The sequence below is a fragment of the Rhopilema esculentum genome, chromosome 16 (genome assembly GCF_057945365.1).
Source record: "Rhopilema esculentum isolate cy_ngs chromosome 16, ASM5794536v1, whole genome shotgun sequence".
In the NCBI taxonomy this organism is placed as follows: Eukaryota; Metazoa; Cnidaria; class Scyphozoa; order Rhizostomeae; family Rhizostomatidae; genus Rhopilema; species Rhopilema esculentum.
Window position 1 is genome coordinate 335,709 of NC_142830.1, and position 16,971 is coordinate 352,679.

At 35.1% G+C, this 16,971-nt stretch overlaps 2 protein-coding genes across 2 annotated transcripts in view; one reads left to right on the forward strand and one right to left on the reverse strand.

Annotated features, from left to right (window-relative positions):
* LOC135682773 (general transcription and DNA repair factor IIH helicase/translocase subunit XPB) overlaps positions 1-16,971 on the reverse strand; it is a 36,817-nt gene that overhangs the window by 15,219 nt on the left and 4,627 nt on the right. Inside the window, exons 3-13 of the mRNA XM_065197799.2 lie at positions 16,184-16,238; positions 15,780-15,841; positions 15,148-15,222; positions 14,880-14,960; positions 8,045-8,079; positions 7,410-7,455; positions 6,935-7,009; positions 6,655-6,729; positions 5,962-6,008; positions 4,612-4,681; positions 4,061-4,129 (exon numbers count right to left, since the gene is read on the reverse strand). Coding sequence (XP_065053871.2) covers positions 4,061-4,129; positions 4,612-4,681; positions 5,962-6,008; positions 6,655-6,729; positions 6,935-7,009; positions 7,410-7,455; positions 8,045-8,079; positions 14,880-14,960; positions 15,148-15,222; positions 15,780-15,841; positions 16,184-16,238 — 690 coding nt within the window. The remainder of the gene's footprint in view (positions 1-4,060; positions 4,130-4,611; positions 4,682-5,961; positions 6,009-6,654; positions 6,730-6,934; positions 7,010-7,409; positions 7,456-8,044; positions 8,080-14,879; positions 14,961-15,147; positions 15,223-15,779; positions 15,842-16,183; positions 16,239-16,971) is intronic.
* Positions 9,573-16,969, forward strand: LOC135682780 (uncharacterized). The gene is made up of 3 exons (XM_065197817.2): positions 9,573-10,292; positions 12,775-12,953; positions 13,887-16,969. The coding sequence occupies exons 1-3, from the start codon at positions 10,136-10,138 to the stop codon at positions 14,436-14,438; spliced, it is 888 nt and encodes a 295-aa protein (XP_065053889.2). The 5' UTR covers positions 9,573-10,135; the 3' UTR covers positions 14,439-16,969.

Here is a 16,971-nt window from a genome sequence, read left to right on the forward strand (position 1 = left end):
TAATGCAGAATTATGACGCCAAGTATAGCGGCCTTGATCAAGGTACTCTTTGCATCCAGCAACAACGTGTAGAAGTGTTTCTGGAAGAAGACAGAATTGACAATCAGATGTTTGACTAAGGTTCCATTTCAGCAGATTTTTACGAGTTGGAAGAGTGTTGTTAGATACTTGATGGTAAAGTTAAAGATGTTACTAGGCAAATTGCTCTGTGTACTTGACCAAATACCGTTCAGCTTTTCCAGTGAATGTTTCAGTAGCAAGGTAATTGTAGCTCCCTGAGATGGTAAGTTTTGAGAGAGACGTTCTTTGTTGTCTGATTTGAAAGCCTTTAATACCTCTTTAGTATTACGATAGATGTCGTACTGTAGGTTCGTGCTATGACTGGTGTTTTTCCATAGGGTTTGAATGTCAGTTTGGTATTGCGTAAATTTGATAGAAGACCAAACTGATTTTCTGAAAGGATTATTCGACTCAATGTTGCAGAAACAAAAAGATCAAGGCACTGGCAAATGTAATTGGAAACAAGATTGTCTAGGCTTTGGACAACCCAGGTCTTTGGTAGATCTGCAACAGTAAAATGCCATGAAACTTTTGACAGAATATAACGATGGTATAATAGCAGTTTGTTTTTAGGATGGAGAGGTAAGTCGTCAATATCCTTCATAAGAGTAGAGAAAAGAGAAACGAGTTTAGATTTATGGTTTTGGTTACTCATTTCAAAATCAAAGAAACGACCAAGATACTTAAAGGAATTGCCATTTTTGACAGCAGGAACTATTTGGTTACAGATGAAAAGTTTCGGTTGAAATTGGAGGGATCGCGTAGAGTGTTTCTTGACACCAAAGGTAACACATTTGTCAACCCTGACAATGAAGTTTGCCCATTGGCACCATATGGTAAAGCAGGTCAATAAGAGTTGGTTCTCCTTTTCTCCACTGGTAACAAAAGCAGCATCAACAACAAACTGAAACCAGTGTACTGGCTGAAACATGCGGTCATTACCATCATGGAGTACCAAGAATACAAAAGTTATTGGAAGGATTAAAGGGGCACAAAGCTGCTGGGCCAGATAAAATCAGCCCCAAAGTCTTAAAACAACTTGCAAAAAGTATTGTCCCAATATTAGCACTAATATTTAGAAAGTAATATGATACAGGGACAGTGCCACGGGATTGGCAGAAAGCTAATGTTGTTCCAGTATACAAGAAAGAGAAAAAGTCAATGACCAGTATTGATCGCCCTATCTCTCTTACCTATATTGTCTGCAAGATCATGGAACATGTTATTGTTAGCAACATAATGTCTCATGCTGTTTCTAATTCAATTCTGTATAATCTGCAACACAGATTCAGGGACAAACGTTCATGTGAAACACAGTCCTTAGAATTTCAAGAAGAACTATTAAAAAATCTTAAGGAAAGAAAGCAAACAGATGTGCTTATAATGGACTTTTCCAAAACATTTGATAAGGTGGGTCACTTAAGGCTGTTGGAAAAGTTGAAATACTATGGAATTAGAAGTAAAACAAATGCATGGATTAGCAGCTTTCTTATGAACAGAAAATGAACAGAACAGACAATGCTGCTAGATGGGGAATACTCATACGAGGCAGATGTCCTCTCTGGGGCCCTCAAGGCTCAGTATTAGGTCCATTATTCCTCTTCTATATGAATGACCTGCCCAAGACACTAAATTCGACAGTGAGACTTTTTGCTGATGACACAATAGCGTACCTAGCAATTAATTCGGAAATAGATTCAATAAGCCTACGAAATGATCTTGAAAAGTTAGCACAATGGGAGGATAAGTGGCAGATGGAATCTCATCCAGAGAAATGTCAAATTTTTACAATAACAAGAAGCAGGTCATCAATGATATACGATTACACTCTCCATGGGGAAAGTCTGTGCCATGTAAGCTCTTACAAATACCTAGGATTAACACTATCAAAGGATCTAAGCTGGAATCAACATATCAGTCACACTGCCAGCAAAGGCACAAGATCCCTTAATTTTCTCAAAATGAATTTTCGCATAAACTCGCCTCAACTGAAATTAAAAGCCTACAAAGCAATTGTAACACCAGTTGTTAAATATGCTACAACGGTATGGGATCAAGTCCCAGGAACTGGACCAGATTATTATAACTTTTCGTACTTTCCCCGCACAATTCAAGCGTGGAGTATGTTACCACAATCAGTGATTGACTCAGAAACAACCAATTCTTTTAAAAACGCAATTTAGTATATGTAAATAAAAAAAAACTTAATGTAAAAAAGAGAAAACAAGTTTGATAAAAAATTTTACGGTTGCAGTGCAGTTTGATTCCATAGGGTAAAAATTCATAGGGTATCATTATAATTGGATAAATACTATCTTAGTCACGGAACTGCTGCTCTGTTGCTTTACTTATTCATTTGTTATTATTTGTTGTTAACGTTTTGTGTGTTTTTCTTTGTTTGTTTGTTTGTTTTTGTTTTCTTTACATCAACAGAGCCTTCAGCATTGAAGTTGTTGATTAAATACGTAGAAGTAGGAGTAGAAGTATGGGCGGGGGGGGGGGGGGGAGGGGAACCAAGCTGCTTATATTTATCTGATTTGATGTATTGTATGATAATGGAAACATTTCATTTTCAATTCAACTTAAACTACAATTACAAATCTCACTATTACAAGGTAATTTGCAATTGGCTAGCCTGGTTTTACAAGAAAAAACTATAACAATCGTAAGGTAAAAGGAAAAACTGAGAAAAATAAAATAAAACAACTAAAGTTAAAAAGGATGTAATTCCGGATTTGTCCATGGTTTATTTTTGCAACAAAATATGTAGTACGTAGTACGAATGGCAATGTTGGAAAGTTTAGAGATGAGATACCGTTTTTGTTGTTGATCGATGGAGAGAGAGTCACACATTTTGAAGAAAGAGATGCAGGAATTGCCAAAGATGCCAAGAGAGCTCATAGAAAGATTCACAAAAGAGACACATTTTAACTTTCGCTGTAAGTCAGATAGGAGAGGAGCATACTTGCTGTGTTTTCTTGTTGCATTTGTGTCAAGATTGGATTCAAAACCAACAGTAAGCTCTAAGATTTGTTCGGCAAAATAATTTGCTGCTATCAATCAAGGACCTGTTAATCTAGAGTTCCTATAATATTTTACAATAATAATTTAATATAATTTTACAATAAAAATGTTTTAAAATAGTCTAAGTATGTTTTCAAAATAAGAAACAAGCAATGATAAGTCTAAAGAAAAATTTTAAAAGTCAAAATAAAAAACAATGTAATAATATTGATAAAGAATGTAATAGTCACAATACTAATAAGATAAACGGCTAATTCAGGATATTAAACAGAGTTCAAAGCATTGCTTGCAGCAAGAAAAAGGAAATAAAATTGTAAGAAAAACAAGGGTAGGAGTATTATGGAGCTTAAATGACGGTCACGGTTACCATTAAAAGAGTAGAGGTCAATAGAAAACACGGTGGCAACAAGGCATCACCAAGTAATTACAATGAGCTTCATGGATGCTGAAAAACGCAATTCTGGATGTTAGTCAATGCTGCTTTCTTTGGTGTTCCCTAAGCAAACAATGCCAACTACTGTTATAACCATAAAGGAGTTGGCTGTCTTTTACTGCTAGGATTTATCCTTCTTTAAGCCTGAAATACGTCAACCATTTTGTTTGATAAAATAATTTCAAAAATACATTTAGTAACTTCAGCCTTTTCTAGATATTCAACTTTAAATATTTTCGAGAAATTTTTAGAAATTTTAGCAATCACTAGAAATTTTTAAAAATGAATATCCAACTACAAATCTTGGAACAAGATTCCTGAAGACACAAACCTCTAATATTTGCAGCAATAAGTTGGCAGACCACTCCCTTAAATAGTCCTTTTTAAACAAACTCCCTCGAGTATCTAAATTTCATTGAAATTGCATCGACTGCATATTAACATCTTGATTAATGGCAGCAATAAGCACTTTTCTTCCAATGGGTAATGGTTTTCCAATGGGTAATGGTTTTAACTGATAACCACTTTGTATGGTTTTCTTACCGATTCTTTTGAAGCGTTTTCAGATAGTTTTGCGTCTGCGTCCTGGGCCTTTGGGACCGGTTTGTTGAGCTGCGAGAAAAGTGACATGAAGGAAAAAAGTGACAAATGCAGTTATCCAAAATGAGTCTATTTTTATTGCATTCCTTTCGTTCAAAAATGTTGGTTTAATCAAATTATCAAGGCATATGAAAGCTCATTTTTTCCTTGCACTTGAGATTGCCTGATAATGAATAATTCTTTATTTTGAAAAAAATACGAGGACTTGGAGAGCAAATCTATTGTAAGCTTATCTATCAGTGCTTATCTATCAATGCTTAAAATTCAGCCATATATAAAACTTATTTACTTTTCTTGTAGATAAGTAATGTGAATAGTCAACGTGAATTAGTCGAATCTGCTGTGTCATATTATCTCTTCGGGCTCATTTTAGAAGGGGATATTCTGCAAATAACGAAGCATGTTGGTTTCCCTGAAGACACAGTGGCAACAAAATTGCGTCAAGATTGAAGTGTAAAGGCTAAACAGCTGGGCGTGTCAAGCTTATGCAGTACCTTCAATGCAGACTTGCTTTTAAATTTTGAAGACACCAACACTTCCTTTTCATCTACATCAAAACGTTTCCTGTAAAAATCAAATAGCGCTCGTGACTTATTGATTTCGCTATAGAATAAAATGAGCCAATTAATGGACTGAGGATCGGGAGTGAAAGACTAGGTTAACCTCAAAGAACAGACATGCTTGGATCTCCTTTTCACGACATAAAAAAGCATCAAACAAATGTATTGACGTACATCAAAATACTTTCATTAGCATTTCTATAAAATTAATAGCAGTCCAGATCCGCTGTAGCGTTATTATCCTGTTTAAGTATTCGTATTACAATTATATCATTACCGTTATTATAAAATGTATGAAATCAACCAAACACAAAGAAATGCTAACTCAGCCTAGCAAGAAACTTGTGAAATCAACCAAACGGAAAACATGTGAAATCAACCAAACAGAAAACATGTCAAATCAAACAAACAGAAAACATGCGAAATCAACCAAACAGAAAAAAAAATGAAATCAACCAAACGGAAAACAAGTGAAATCAACAAAACAGAAAAGATATAAAATCAACCAAACAGAAAACATGTGAAATCAACCAAACAGAAAACATGCGAAATCAACCAAACAGAAAACATATAAAATCAACCAAACAGAAAACATGCGAAATCAACCAAACAGAAAACATGTGAAATCAACCAAACAGAAAACATAGAAAATCAGCCAAACAGAAAACATGCGAAATCAACCAAACAGAAAACATATAAAATCAACCAAACAGAAAACATGCGAAATCAACCAAACAGAAAACATGTGAAATCAACCAAACAGAAAACATGCGAAATCAACCAAACAGAAAACATGCGAAATCAATCAAACAGAAAACATATAAAATCAACCAAACAGAAAACATATAAAATCAACCAAACAGAAAACATGTGAAATCAATCAAACAGAAAACATATAAAATCAACCAAACAGAAAACATGCGAAATCAACCAAACAGAAAACATATAAAATCAACCAAACAGAAAACATGCGAAATCAACCAAACAGAAAACATGTGAAATCAACCAAACAGAAAAAAATGAAATCAACCAAACAGAAAACATATAAAATCAACCAAACAGAAAACATATAAAATCAACCAAACAGAAAAAATGTTAATTCAGCCTAACAAGAAACATGTGATATCAACCAAACAGAAAAATGTGAAAGCAACCAAATAGAAAATGAGTGAAATCATGAAAAATACATGCCAACTCAACGAAATAGATAATTTATGAAATCAAACAAACAGAAAACTTGTTAAAGAAACCAAACAGAAAACAAAGGATATGGACGAAACCAACCTGCAGTTTTGGACTACTGGATCTTTCAAAAGTTTTTGAAGAACATCCTGAAATCAAAATTAGACTTGCTAATGAAAATGCTACAATAAACCGGAAAATCTTTATGAAAATTGCTCTTCTCAAAAATCACCAATCAACAGCTTGATTCTGTTTATAAGCAATTTTGAAATCTCTATTTAGCTATTGTCATCTTCAAATCTAGAATATTTAAATAAAGCATGAATTATTTTAAGAAATAAATATTTCTTCTTTAGCCAGAATCTTTTAGTTTTATTTTAATAATTGCAATTAAACAATAAATACGTAAGTCATTCGGATGGATATTTTGTTTATTATTACTTAGGGCCTTCATTTCTTCATATATTCATATTGATGACTGTTCAAAATCAAGGTAAATTAATTTATGGCTCATACAAAAACAGTAAATTGAATTGCTCGGAAAAAAAATAAAAATGTACGCCATTTGTCAATACCCCAAGCAAACTAATTAGGCAGTTGTAGCTTTTTAATGTCAAGTGAATTATTATGAACTTGAGAGAAAATAGCTGCTTATGCTATTACTCTCGATGACTTGTACCAACAAATATGTTATGCTGGCTGTGGGGGAATGTAAAACAACACATTCATAGAAAAGCCAAGAGTAGCACAAAAATACTAAGATTGAAAAATTCTGAAAATGTTTTTAAAAAATACCGGAAAACTGCTTTCGACATAATAGCGATTGTGTTTGAGAAGCAACTTCACCTTTCCATAGCTGAGAGTGCAAAGCTAAAATGCAGACGAGGGGAGAAGAAATTTATGATGAGATATAGAATATAGAATAAGACTTGATGCCAGATGAAAACGAGGTCTGGAAGTCAGTATTTAAAGCAAAATAAGAGGGTGATTTTAGGTAACCAAAACAAAAATAAAGAGTCCTTCATTACTGGGAATGGCAGTGAATAATTTGAAGTGAATAACTATAAATCTTTACCTTTATAAATTGAATAATTCCATCAGGTACTGTTGTCTTGCTTAGCCTTTGTAGATACTCAATGATATCATTTGTCTGGAGATCATTGAAAAATTAAGAAAGTTCCAACAGAAGAAATTAAAAGTAAATTTGACAAATCGAGAGGCTACCACAATTACTTCCCTTCTGGGCCTGCAAAGGATTCTATATATTGACGACAAAATTGTTGAATAAAGAACTGTAGGAAAAATAAACCTCAAAAATTACAAGACGTACTGAAACACTTTTTGTAGAATCAAATTTAATGAACTCCAGAAGACTTTGAATGTGCTAAAGATTATCAACAGAAAAGCAATCGTAAAAATAAAAAATGTCTAGAAATATGATTTGTGTGGTGACCAAAATGTCCAAAAAGTGACTGAAGTTTTTATCAAACAAAGTCCTTAACAAAATTATTCTTGAAACTTCTTGAAACCAAAATAGCATAGCAAAATACCTGGAGACCAACGGAAACAGCAGCGTACAGAGAATAAGCAGTTAGTCTAAAAAAGCAAAAATGACACTCAAACAATCTCATTTTTATATTTAATTACACTTTTCACAAACCATTCTAGCAAAAGCTGTTTTGAAGTTTAGGTAGTGGAGATATCCCCCGCGTATGAATAGGAAATAATAGAATGAAGCATGTGATATGTGCAAGGTCACAGATCAGCATCGTTATAGAAAACAATGCATATACATGATAAGAGCGTGCATAGGTCAAGAGCCAAGGTTTTTTGCCTTATATGGTATTGATGGAAACACATATTGGCGTAAAACATATGACAGGAGATCCAAGAGAAAGGTCATAGTGTAAAGAAACAACCACTCCTTAGCGTAGGCAGGTGGAGTGGTGGAAAATAACTCCTGGATTTGCCGTAGCCAATAACAAGTAACCGAATGGTCGATAAAGGCCCATATGAATAATGCTGAATAAAAAAAGTAAAACGCTCTGGAAAGTGTCTTTATTGTTTCTGCCCTGAGATACGAGAAATAGAACGAGAAACTTTCTAACAAACACTATCCATTAAATTGGTTTCCTTTGCAAACTCTGAAATAAAAGTTGGACAAAATAACGATGTTTTCAAATACCTGTATTCATGAATAAATTCTGGCCTGCAAACAGGCTGAAACAAAAGCATGAAATTAGATTTTTATAACAACAGTAAAACTAAGAGCAACAACAAAACGTCATTTAACAAAGGAACTAAAAAAAACTCAATAAAGAAATGTTTCTGCATACGGAAAAACGCTATTTTCAAATATTTTGAAACCAATTTTTTTCTCTAGGGGGAAAGAGTAGGGGCAACAGTAGAGATAACCTGTGAAGTTAAAAAGTAAGATGGAATTCTTTTCTTTTGGTTTTTTTACATCTGAAAAATCTCGAACATACCATACGAGTATCGCAGCAAAGGGACTATTACAAAGGCACTTCACGGAAAAAATCCTTTCTCAAACTTCTTTTATTTGATTTATTCATGATGAAAAATATACTATGAAACACAAATCATCAAAATTTAAACAACTACTCTTAAATTGCCCAAGCCAAAAAGACAAAAATAAGAATAACAATTTCCAGACATTTATAGATAAACATTTTTCGTCACAAGCTGCCCATATTGTAGGTACAACAGAATTGCAGTTGGCAATTTATTTTTTTAGTTGATAATGTTAGGGGAAGGCTCATGAGCCTATAGCTAGGCCCTAACAAGGGAAAGGGAGAAAGGATTAGGAAGCGAGAGAGACAAGATCAAGTTTTTTTACTTCTGCGATGCTCAAATTCGTCGAAGAGCATCTGAAAATCTGAAGAAATGGTTACTAAGGCATTCAATATTGCCCATGGCTCGTTCCATACGGCGAGTTTCTTATAAAAAGATGGGTGTAGTTCCCCCCGGGGCACTCTCATACTTGACCTGACGGGACATGCTGCGGAAAACGGTATCCTTTTTAGATTAAATTTATGAGACAGGGTTTTATTAGTTGCATCAAAATTCTGGGACAGGGTATCAAAATTAAAAAAAATTGTAGGAAAGAAATTGTGACAATAGCTAACTCTGTCTAAGAGTTTTTAGAATGAGCATGTTTCAGTAACATTTGATAGTGGTACACCAGCAGGGGCTTGCCAGCTGGTGTACTAAATGCGAGTGCACCTTTCTAAAGCCTAAATGTGTAAAAAACAGGTTGCGACTGCGATGAAGAGAGGTTAAACAAATGTCAAGCTTGACTGTTTGACACTCAGTCACAGAATCAGTCATGATGAAGTAATCGGCAAGTTTTCTGACACGCCATTGCTAAGGAGACTTCTCATGCGCTGAAAGTCGTCCATTTCGAATCATTAGAATCTTAATACATTAATTATCAGTCCCATTGCGAGTTTTACTCTTCATCACAGATACTGATTGCTGATGATTATGATTAACCAATGTTCGAATACGGATGCTGGCTTTTCTCTGACTGACTCATTGAAATCAAAAGATAAATATTGTTTGCCGTATCTTTCTGTATTTTAAAACTGCGCATGCGCTTGACGACGTCATAATTTTAATTGAAACCTTTTGTCGAAAACTTTGCAAGCTATGCCCCCTCCTAGTCACTACCCACGACGCCCCTGGGTAAATATCAAGAGATCGGGTATACTTTGGCATAATTGTGCCGTATTTTTGTTATACTTTTTACAGGACAGGGTATGCTTTTCGCAATCTTTTTAAGGGACAGGTTCAGGGTGCAAAAAAGTTTGCAGTACACCCCCGTCACTTACTTAGTCAAGTCCCCCCTGAGGTAATTTTCAAACAAAACAAGTTGTGCTACACAACGAGCGCCCATACCCTCCAAACGAAATGGTTGAAGCCTCTCCTTAGCATCATACGTATTGAATGTGACTTTTGAAGTTTATATGGCATTTCAAGCGTTCACTTGGACACCAAATTAAAACAATTTGATCGTGCACACAAATGAAAGTTGAGGACAGCTTCCAATTTGTTGAAACAGGTATAAACATCTCCATTGTCCAGTACTCAGCGATCCATTTAATTTTAACCAATTAAATGTAGGGAGACTTCAAACGTTGCCACAACTTCCATTGTGTAATCTAAATCCTTATTGTTCCTCTGACGACTCAAATCTTTGAACAGCAGGTTCGTTTCGTGTAATTTCCTTCCAACCAAAGACACGCTGGCAACAAGAATGGCCGCAAAAGCACAGCGAATCGAGCTCACAGAGGAGTTCATTGGGTTGTGGAGGCAAGAAAAAAGCTTATGGGACGCAGCTTCCCCGCTCTACCGTAACAAAGATGCGAAAGAAAGGAGCCTGTTCAAACTGGGACAACATTTCTCAATGTCAGGTAAGTATCCAACTCTATTCAAGTACCTGAAATGTGAGCCCAAGAACGGAACTGTCGCGAGAGGAGGGGGGGGGGGGGGTGTATTGGATTAAATCCTCGGGAAACAAGCCCCGTGAAAAACCGTATGGTGACAAACTGTCTCCTTTCGAAAAATTAAAGGACCGGGGCACTTTTTAAATTCCCCACGATTCTAGTCAATCTTGAGATGAGATCCCTCTTTGGCATGACACAAGCGCAAAAGGGGGTGGGGGGGTTTGGGGGCCAAGACAAACTTTGCTTCCCCTGCGGTATGTCGTATTTACCTGTTGAGTACTCCAGTTTATTAATGTTTTGGAAATTTCAATACTCATTATTTCTTAAGAGTTTCTTAATTATGATGTTACGAATGATGTTATAAAATGTTCGTGTACTAAATCACGTCAAGAGATTCGCTTCCGTTCCAGTAGTAGAGCAATTTTAGTTACAAGAGTTTTGATTGGTTATCGTCCACAAATGGGGATCCCACCGGTATCGACCGTACCAAGTTTTTTAATGGCTTTTAAACAAAGGATTGTAGCTGGGGATACCGAGCATGCTGTATTTAGATGTGGGAAGTATATATTTATCCCTTGTGTCTTAAGTTCAAGGCCAACAGGGCAATCTTGTTCTTGGATTTTACAAAAATTTCATTGTTCTCAGTTTTATCACGATTTAATAGTTTCTTAAATTTTTCTGACTGTCCAGTACTCGTTTCTTATAGCCAGTTTCTTATAAAAAAATGAGTGTAACTAAACAATATAACTAAGCCACAACAAGATTATCAATTCTCTCTATCAAGCTGGTTGGTAAATTGGAACTGTAGAACCGAAAAACTGATAAACGATGAATGCTCAAAATCGAAATTATGAACTGTCTTCAAACTTTGGTTGATTGTGCTTGGTAATCTTATTTGTTTTCAAAGACTTCAAAAGATTTATCAAAGATTACACAGACACCGCGGAGCGTTGAGAAAAGTGGGGGGTCTAAAAAGTGCGGGGCTAAAACCGAATAAAAAGAGGCTTTACTGGTGATTCACTTCTTAATATTTTGCATTTTCTGCAAAAAATAGCTAAAGCGCCCCAAGCCTCCTGCTCCGCAGTGCCTGTTACATGGTAACAAAAGGAATTACATGATAACAAAAGGATTTATATACATGATAAAAAATTTAGCAAGTCAATGAATGACTTGATTCGAGCAGTACAATCCATCAATTCTCCTTTGAGGTCCAGCAAAACTGTTAATGAAGTTCAGACAAAAATCCAAAGTCTCGTTCAAACGTATCGATTTACGAAAAATTTTGTTTCTATCTGGCACTGAACTTCGCTCAGCATCGCTTTCGAAGGTACTTTACGACATTCAATTGTAAGCGATGTACCAACTCCCACGTACATCCCACTCTCAACCTCTTCCGTTGGTTTTAGCACCCAAATGAAACTTCAGACGTGGCTTTTGCAAGTCCTCAACTTACATGGTTGTCCATTTCTATGCTTGATGACCACTATTCTTCCAAAATGTTGTCATATATTTTCTTCTGCGTTCTCTTGTTTGTAAACTTCCTTTAGTTGTTATTGTATCTTTTTTCCTGATATCTCTGTTTTTTCTTAATATTGTTAACTCTTTCCCACTGCTTCAACATCTGAAATATTGCCTGATACCAGAAACGTATTACGATGACGACAGATATCCAAGCAATGAACGGGAAGAGGAATAAGACTTGGTAATCCATGATATGAATGTAGCGCAATATCTTTTTGCCCATTTCATTTTATCATTCAAGAAGGGTTGCCCTTGCTTTTACAAGCCAGTTAAAGTTTGGTTTGGCGAATTCATTGCTTGACAATGGGAACTAACCCTTTCTTCTGCTACTGATTTGCGATGCATGAGCAACTTCCTACCAGTCGGTTAATAGTTTGAATGACATCATAACACAACAGAGCATCGTTAACATAAATAGAAGTATATAACGTGTAACCATTGGTGTGGTCTTCGGTGTTGCTTCTAGATGTTGCCTGCAGCACGTCCCCCCCTTCCTAACTTTTTAGGACGGCATCCCCCCTGCTTCAAGGGGCTGAAAAAACAACTTGGTTAAAGGACCAAAGCGAGACGAGCAAACTCGAGGGGGGGGGGGCCAAAACCATCTTTGGTTGCACTGAAATGATTTATCTTTGTATCTACATTGTCAATTTTCTTTAAAACAAAATTCGAACAAATGCACAGTTCATTCTTTGTTTAATTTCACAATTGTTCTCAATCATACTTTCCACTCAAATTTTTTCGAAAGTGCAATCCTTACGTCATCAATTATTACGAAAAACTTTGCAAATATTTTGAGTAAAATTAGAGCAAAATACGTGCAAAATTTGATCCTTCTGTTTTCACAGCTTTTTCTAATCATTTTTCATTCTCCACTTACCAGAGCAATAACACGAGCTTCAAATTCGTTTTAGCAAAACTTTTCTTTTAGAACAAGACGTGAAGAGAAAGATAAACATTCTGCGTACCTATTTTACAAAAGAGCTGCAAAAAAGCTTAACAAAAGGTACAGCTGAAGGTGAAGGGCTTAAAAATTCAAAATGGCCTCACTTCCAATCAATGATGTTTCTACGCAACACTATTAGTCAGCGGAAAACAACATCTCCGTCTGTGCGTATTAAATTAACTATGGATATCACACATTTACGTGCATTACCTCAGTTTCAGTTATTTGCTTCAAGCTTTACGAATGTCCAATAATTTCGCTGTTTTCACCTTCAAATGCCACCACATATTATTTTTTTTAAATGTAAGTGCTAATCTAGAAGACATTAGATGTGCCCAGCGCCAACCCCTTCCCCTGATAATTTGAAAAATTGTTTTGATTTCAACATTCCTGCTTTCAAAAAAAATGGGGAACAACTAGAAGGTTACCCAACGTCAAGGGCGTTTGTTTTTCAAAAGAAAAGGGATCTTGTTTTTCGAAATCACATAAAACTTTTACCTGGGCTTCCAAAAACAAACATCTTATTATTGGACTAAATTTGCCAAAGATTGTCGCCCTTTCTAAAAGAGCCACTGAAAAAGAGGGGTACTGGCTCTTAAAGATCCCTCCTTCACTTATTCTCCCTACTTTCAAGAGTACTGTGTATTCCCACAGATTTTTATTCGAGTTCTCGCACTACTGAAAATAGCCCGCATTAAACTTCTGCAAATCGAGCAAAGGATGAGCCGGGTTTATAACATGTTTATTTTAAGACCGGCTTCATAAAAACTGCAATAGACATGTGTAAGAAAGAAGAAAGACAGAATTTGCTGCCCGCTGGATTCTGTGAATCTTGCATGAGTAATAATATGAAAATTGTCAGGAACAAAGCTAAACGACGAAGGACCCAATATTATGTAATATGATTCCAAAATAATTTAGATTTAATAAATATCAATATTTTGCCCTGCATACCTGTAGACATACCCTTTATCAGAGACATATGCCCTTATTTGCTGTTGAACATACTAGTGGTGCTTTAATATATCTGCTTTAGGCATTTATGACCCTTTAAACTATCTTTTAAAGAAATTCACAGCCTAATTCTCAACCCTCAGATGGTAGTCAACGATAACAACGAGGAAGATGAAGCAGAATGTCCAATAATCGAGAGCTTTGAGGCTGAAGAATTTCAATACGATCTTCCCGACAATAGCATGAGAATTGAAGAAGAACCAAACAGAAGATCGACTCTACATTATTTTGCAAATGACAAAAAAAGGAAAAAGGATAATGGAAGCAAGAGCAGTGTTGCTATTAATGAAGCGATGTCAATTCTTGCTGCTAGGAGCAGCAAGGTAGCAAATGCAGATGAGATTTTTGGTCAGCATGTTGCTGCCAGTCTTCGTAATATTAAAGACAATAGATGTAAAGAGTTTGTAAAAGTGAAGATTCAACAAATCATCTTTGAGGCACAATTCGGAATGCAGCTGATGCCTTTCCAACAGATTAATATTGCACCAAGTGGCGTGGTACATCATGACGTATCACGCCATCCATACCAAAGGGAGATTCAGACTCAATTTCCAGTACCTGGCACTGCAAGCTCACCAGTAGGCACTAACGATACCAGCACTGATCCCAAAGAATCAATTTCTTGTATACCATGAAAAACATCTGCAGATTTAATCCATCTTATATATCAAAGTGACCATAGAAAACTTACCTTTCCGTGGCATGGAAAATAGAAACTTCATGTTTGATTTATCAATAGGAAATTTCGCAGCCACTAATAGGAAATTTCACATTATCCAGCATCGCAATAAAATACTGAATTTAATTGCTTAGTGTTTTTGAAAAGTTGTTTATCAAGCACAATGACAAATCTAGGATATGGCAGAAATTCCATGTGCTTAGGCTTTGTATCTTGGTGGGCAATACCAATGCTACTGCAACTTACTAAGCTACTTAGCCCTTAACAAGGGCATTACCAGCTGCTTGCTGCTCTAAGGGTACTAGTTTGTATAGATACACTTCAGCAAAAGCTTATTTATACTTGCTTACTTCAAGTATTGAGAAAATACGTTTAGGAACTGAAGAAAGTGAATTACCTCAGCTATTGCAATCAGAAAGTCATGAGCATGCTTGTACACAGGAGAAAACGACTCTAGAAAAATATGCCCATCTGGTGCCTAGGAACAAAAATAATCTTATGACTGAAAAATAGTTAAAGAGTTGTTTACTTCAAATATTTGTACAAAATCAAGAGGAAATAATAACACTTGTCAGAATAATATGTTTGTACAACCAAGCATCAATAAATGTTTGTAAAACCTAAAATGATTCAGCAGCTGAGTGCTAAGGTATAACACAACTTACCACCCAGAGTGGCCTAAGATCGTGGTCTTGCTTTAACTCTGCAACATTTCTGTAATCCTTTGCCCCAAATTCGTCCTGATATGGAAAACAAAATATCATATGATATCGATCACAGAGAAATTTTAAACTTCTATCAAAAAATGTTTGCTTTCATCATAATCCCAGTAAAAACCTACAAAGATGGTATCAAAAACAGTAAAATAAAAATAGCAAAAACATTAGAGAGGCCTTAATTGTTACCCTTAAATATGTAAATGCAAGAGCTACATTAACCTAATCTGATCTGAAATGCAAGAATGTGTCAGCTGTGATGCTGCCTTGTTTTTGAATGGGCCATTACTTGAGGCAAACTTTTTCTGTGCTTAATAATATATTCAATATGATGCTGGTCTGGTATTAGTACAATAAGTCAAACTTCTAAAAAGGTAATAATTGCAACCTAAACATATTCTACATAACTTCTTTTGAAATTGGATCTATCTTCTTGTCAAAATTTTATATATATATATATGTAAGGCTGCAAAAGTTGCAAAGTAAAAGGTAAATTCCTTGATTTTTCTCTATATTTTCAATTAGAAATATTGAATATTCCTTATGATGATCTAAAAACAAAAATGATGCAGATCACTTACTATTGCTGTCTTTTCAACACTTTCAGCATTTCGACTTGCGGAGGAAGGAACAGCCTTGGCATCTATTAAATGCAAACAACTAATAATTCCTAAAAATCTTAAAATTGAACAACATGTTGAGCTCACCAAAAAAGGTTCTGTACCAGAACAGTTAAAGGTTACAAAATAGGCCAAATTATGAAACAACTTGTTAAGTGATCGTTGATTGAGCATTGTGTCTATTTAGGACAACTTTTCCAAAAAATACAATTTTTAATGTTCCCTAGACATACCTGTTTATTCATAACTACATTTACCATGATTTCTACTTTCTAGCAAAATTTTCAAATTTTTAGGGAATCATCTGCCTTTGAATGAAAATGTTAATTACTGGTCACAGCATATTTACTTCAATGAGCTCTTACCAACAGAGGACAGAAGACTGTCATCATCCTCTTCTGGTTCATAATCATCATCATCCTGCAAGACACATTCAACGTAAAGATGCAGGAACATTCTTTTTCATTAATCTTCTTCTAATTCAATACCCCTTTCCTAGGACAATTTCCTTCACATTGAATGCTTGAGTTGTGTAATGGACGCAATAAAACTGGTTTAGGTATCAACTCAAGCAACTGAGGAGAATTACAGTCAACTCTGGTTTTGTCACTGTGTAAGTTACAGCTGCCATCATACTCCACTTATAATCCAATAAATAAAATTCAGAAATTATCAAAAACAAGAAACAAAAAGCAACAGATTGTTTTTTCTTGGAAATCAATTTTTTAAGAATAGCAAATCAAAAATCTTTGGAAAATCAAACAAAGTTGCATCTTTAAAAACAGTGTCCAACCATCATGTTTGTAGTGTAAAGATAGATTTAACTGAAAATTCCACTTGCATGTTTGATAAAAAGTGTGTATATAAACCATTGCAAATAAGACTCATCAAATCAAAATAAATTCTGGAATTTCGTTGCAAGATGGAATATCTATGAAATGGTTGTTTTCAAGAATATTAATCTTAACACTTACCCTATGTCAAATTTGTAAAGGAGTTTAAAATATGTTTGCTGTGCTTATCACACATTTATTTAGATAAAAACATCTTGCAATGATCAAATCCAATGAAGAAATATTTTCCTAAGAATTTGATACAGAATAATAACATGAAAGAAAAATTGCAGTTTAAATAAAAAATTGAGTAGTTTAGT

Coding starts and splice junctions, on each gene's coding strand:
- LOC135682780 (XM_065197817.2), top strand. CDS start 10,136: ATGGCCGCAAAAGCACAGCGAATCGAGCTCACAGAGGAGTTCATTGGG. Junction 10,293..12,774: donor ACAACATTTCTCAATGTCAG/GTAAGTATCCAA, acceptor CTTTTCTTTTAG/AACAAGACGTGAAGAGAAAG. Junction 12,954..13,886: donor GGAAAACAACATCTCCGTCT/GTGCGTATTAAA, acceptor CTCAACCCTCAG/ATGGTAGTCAACGATAACAA.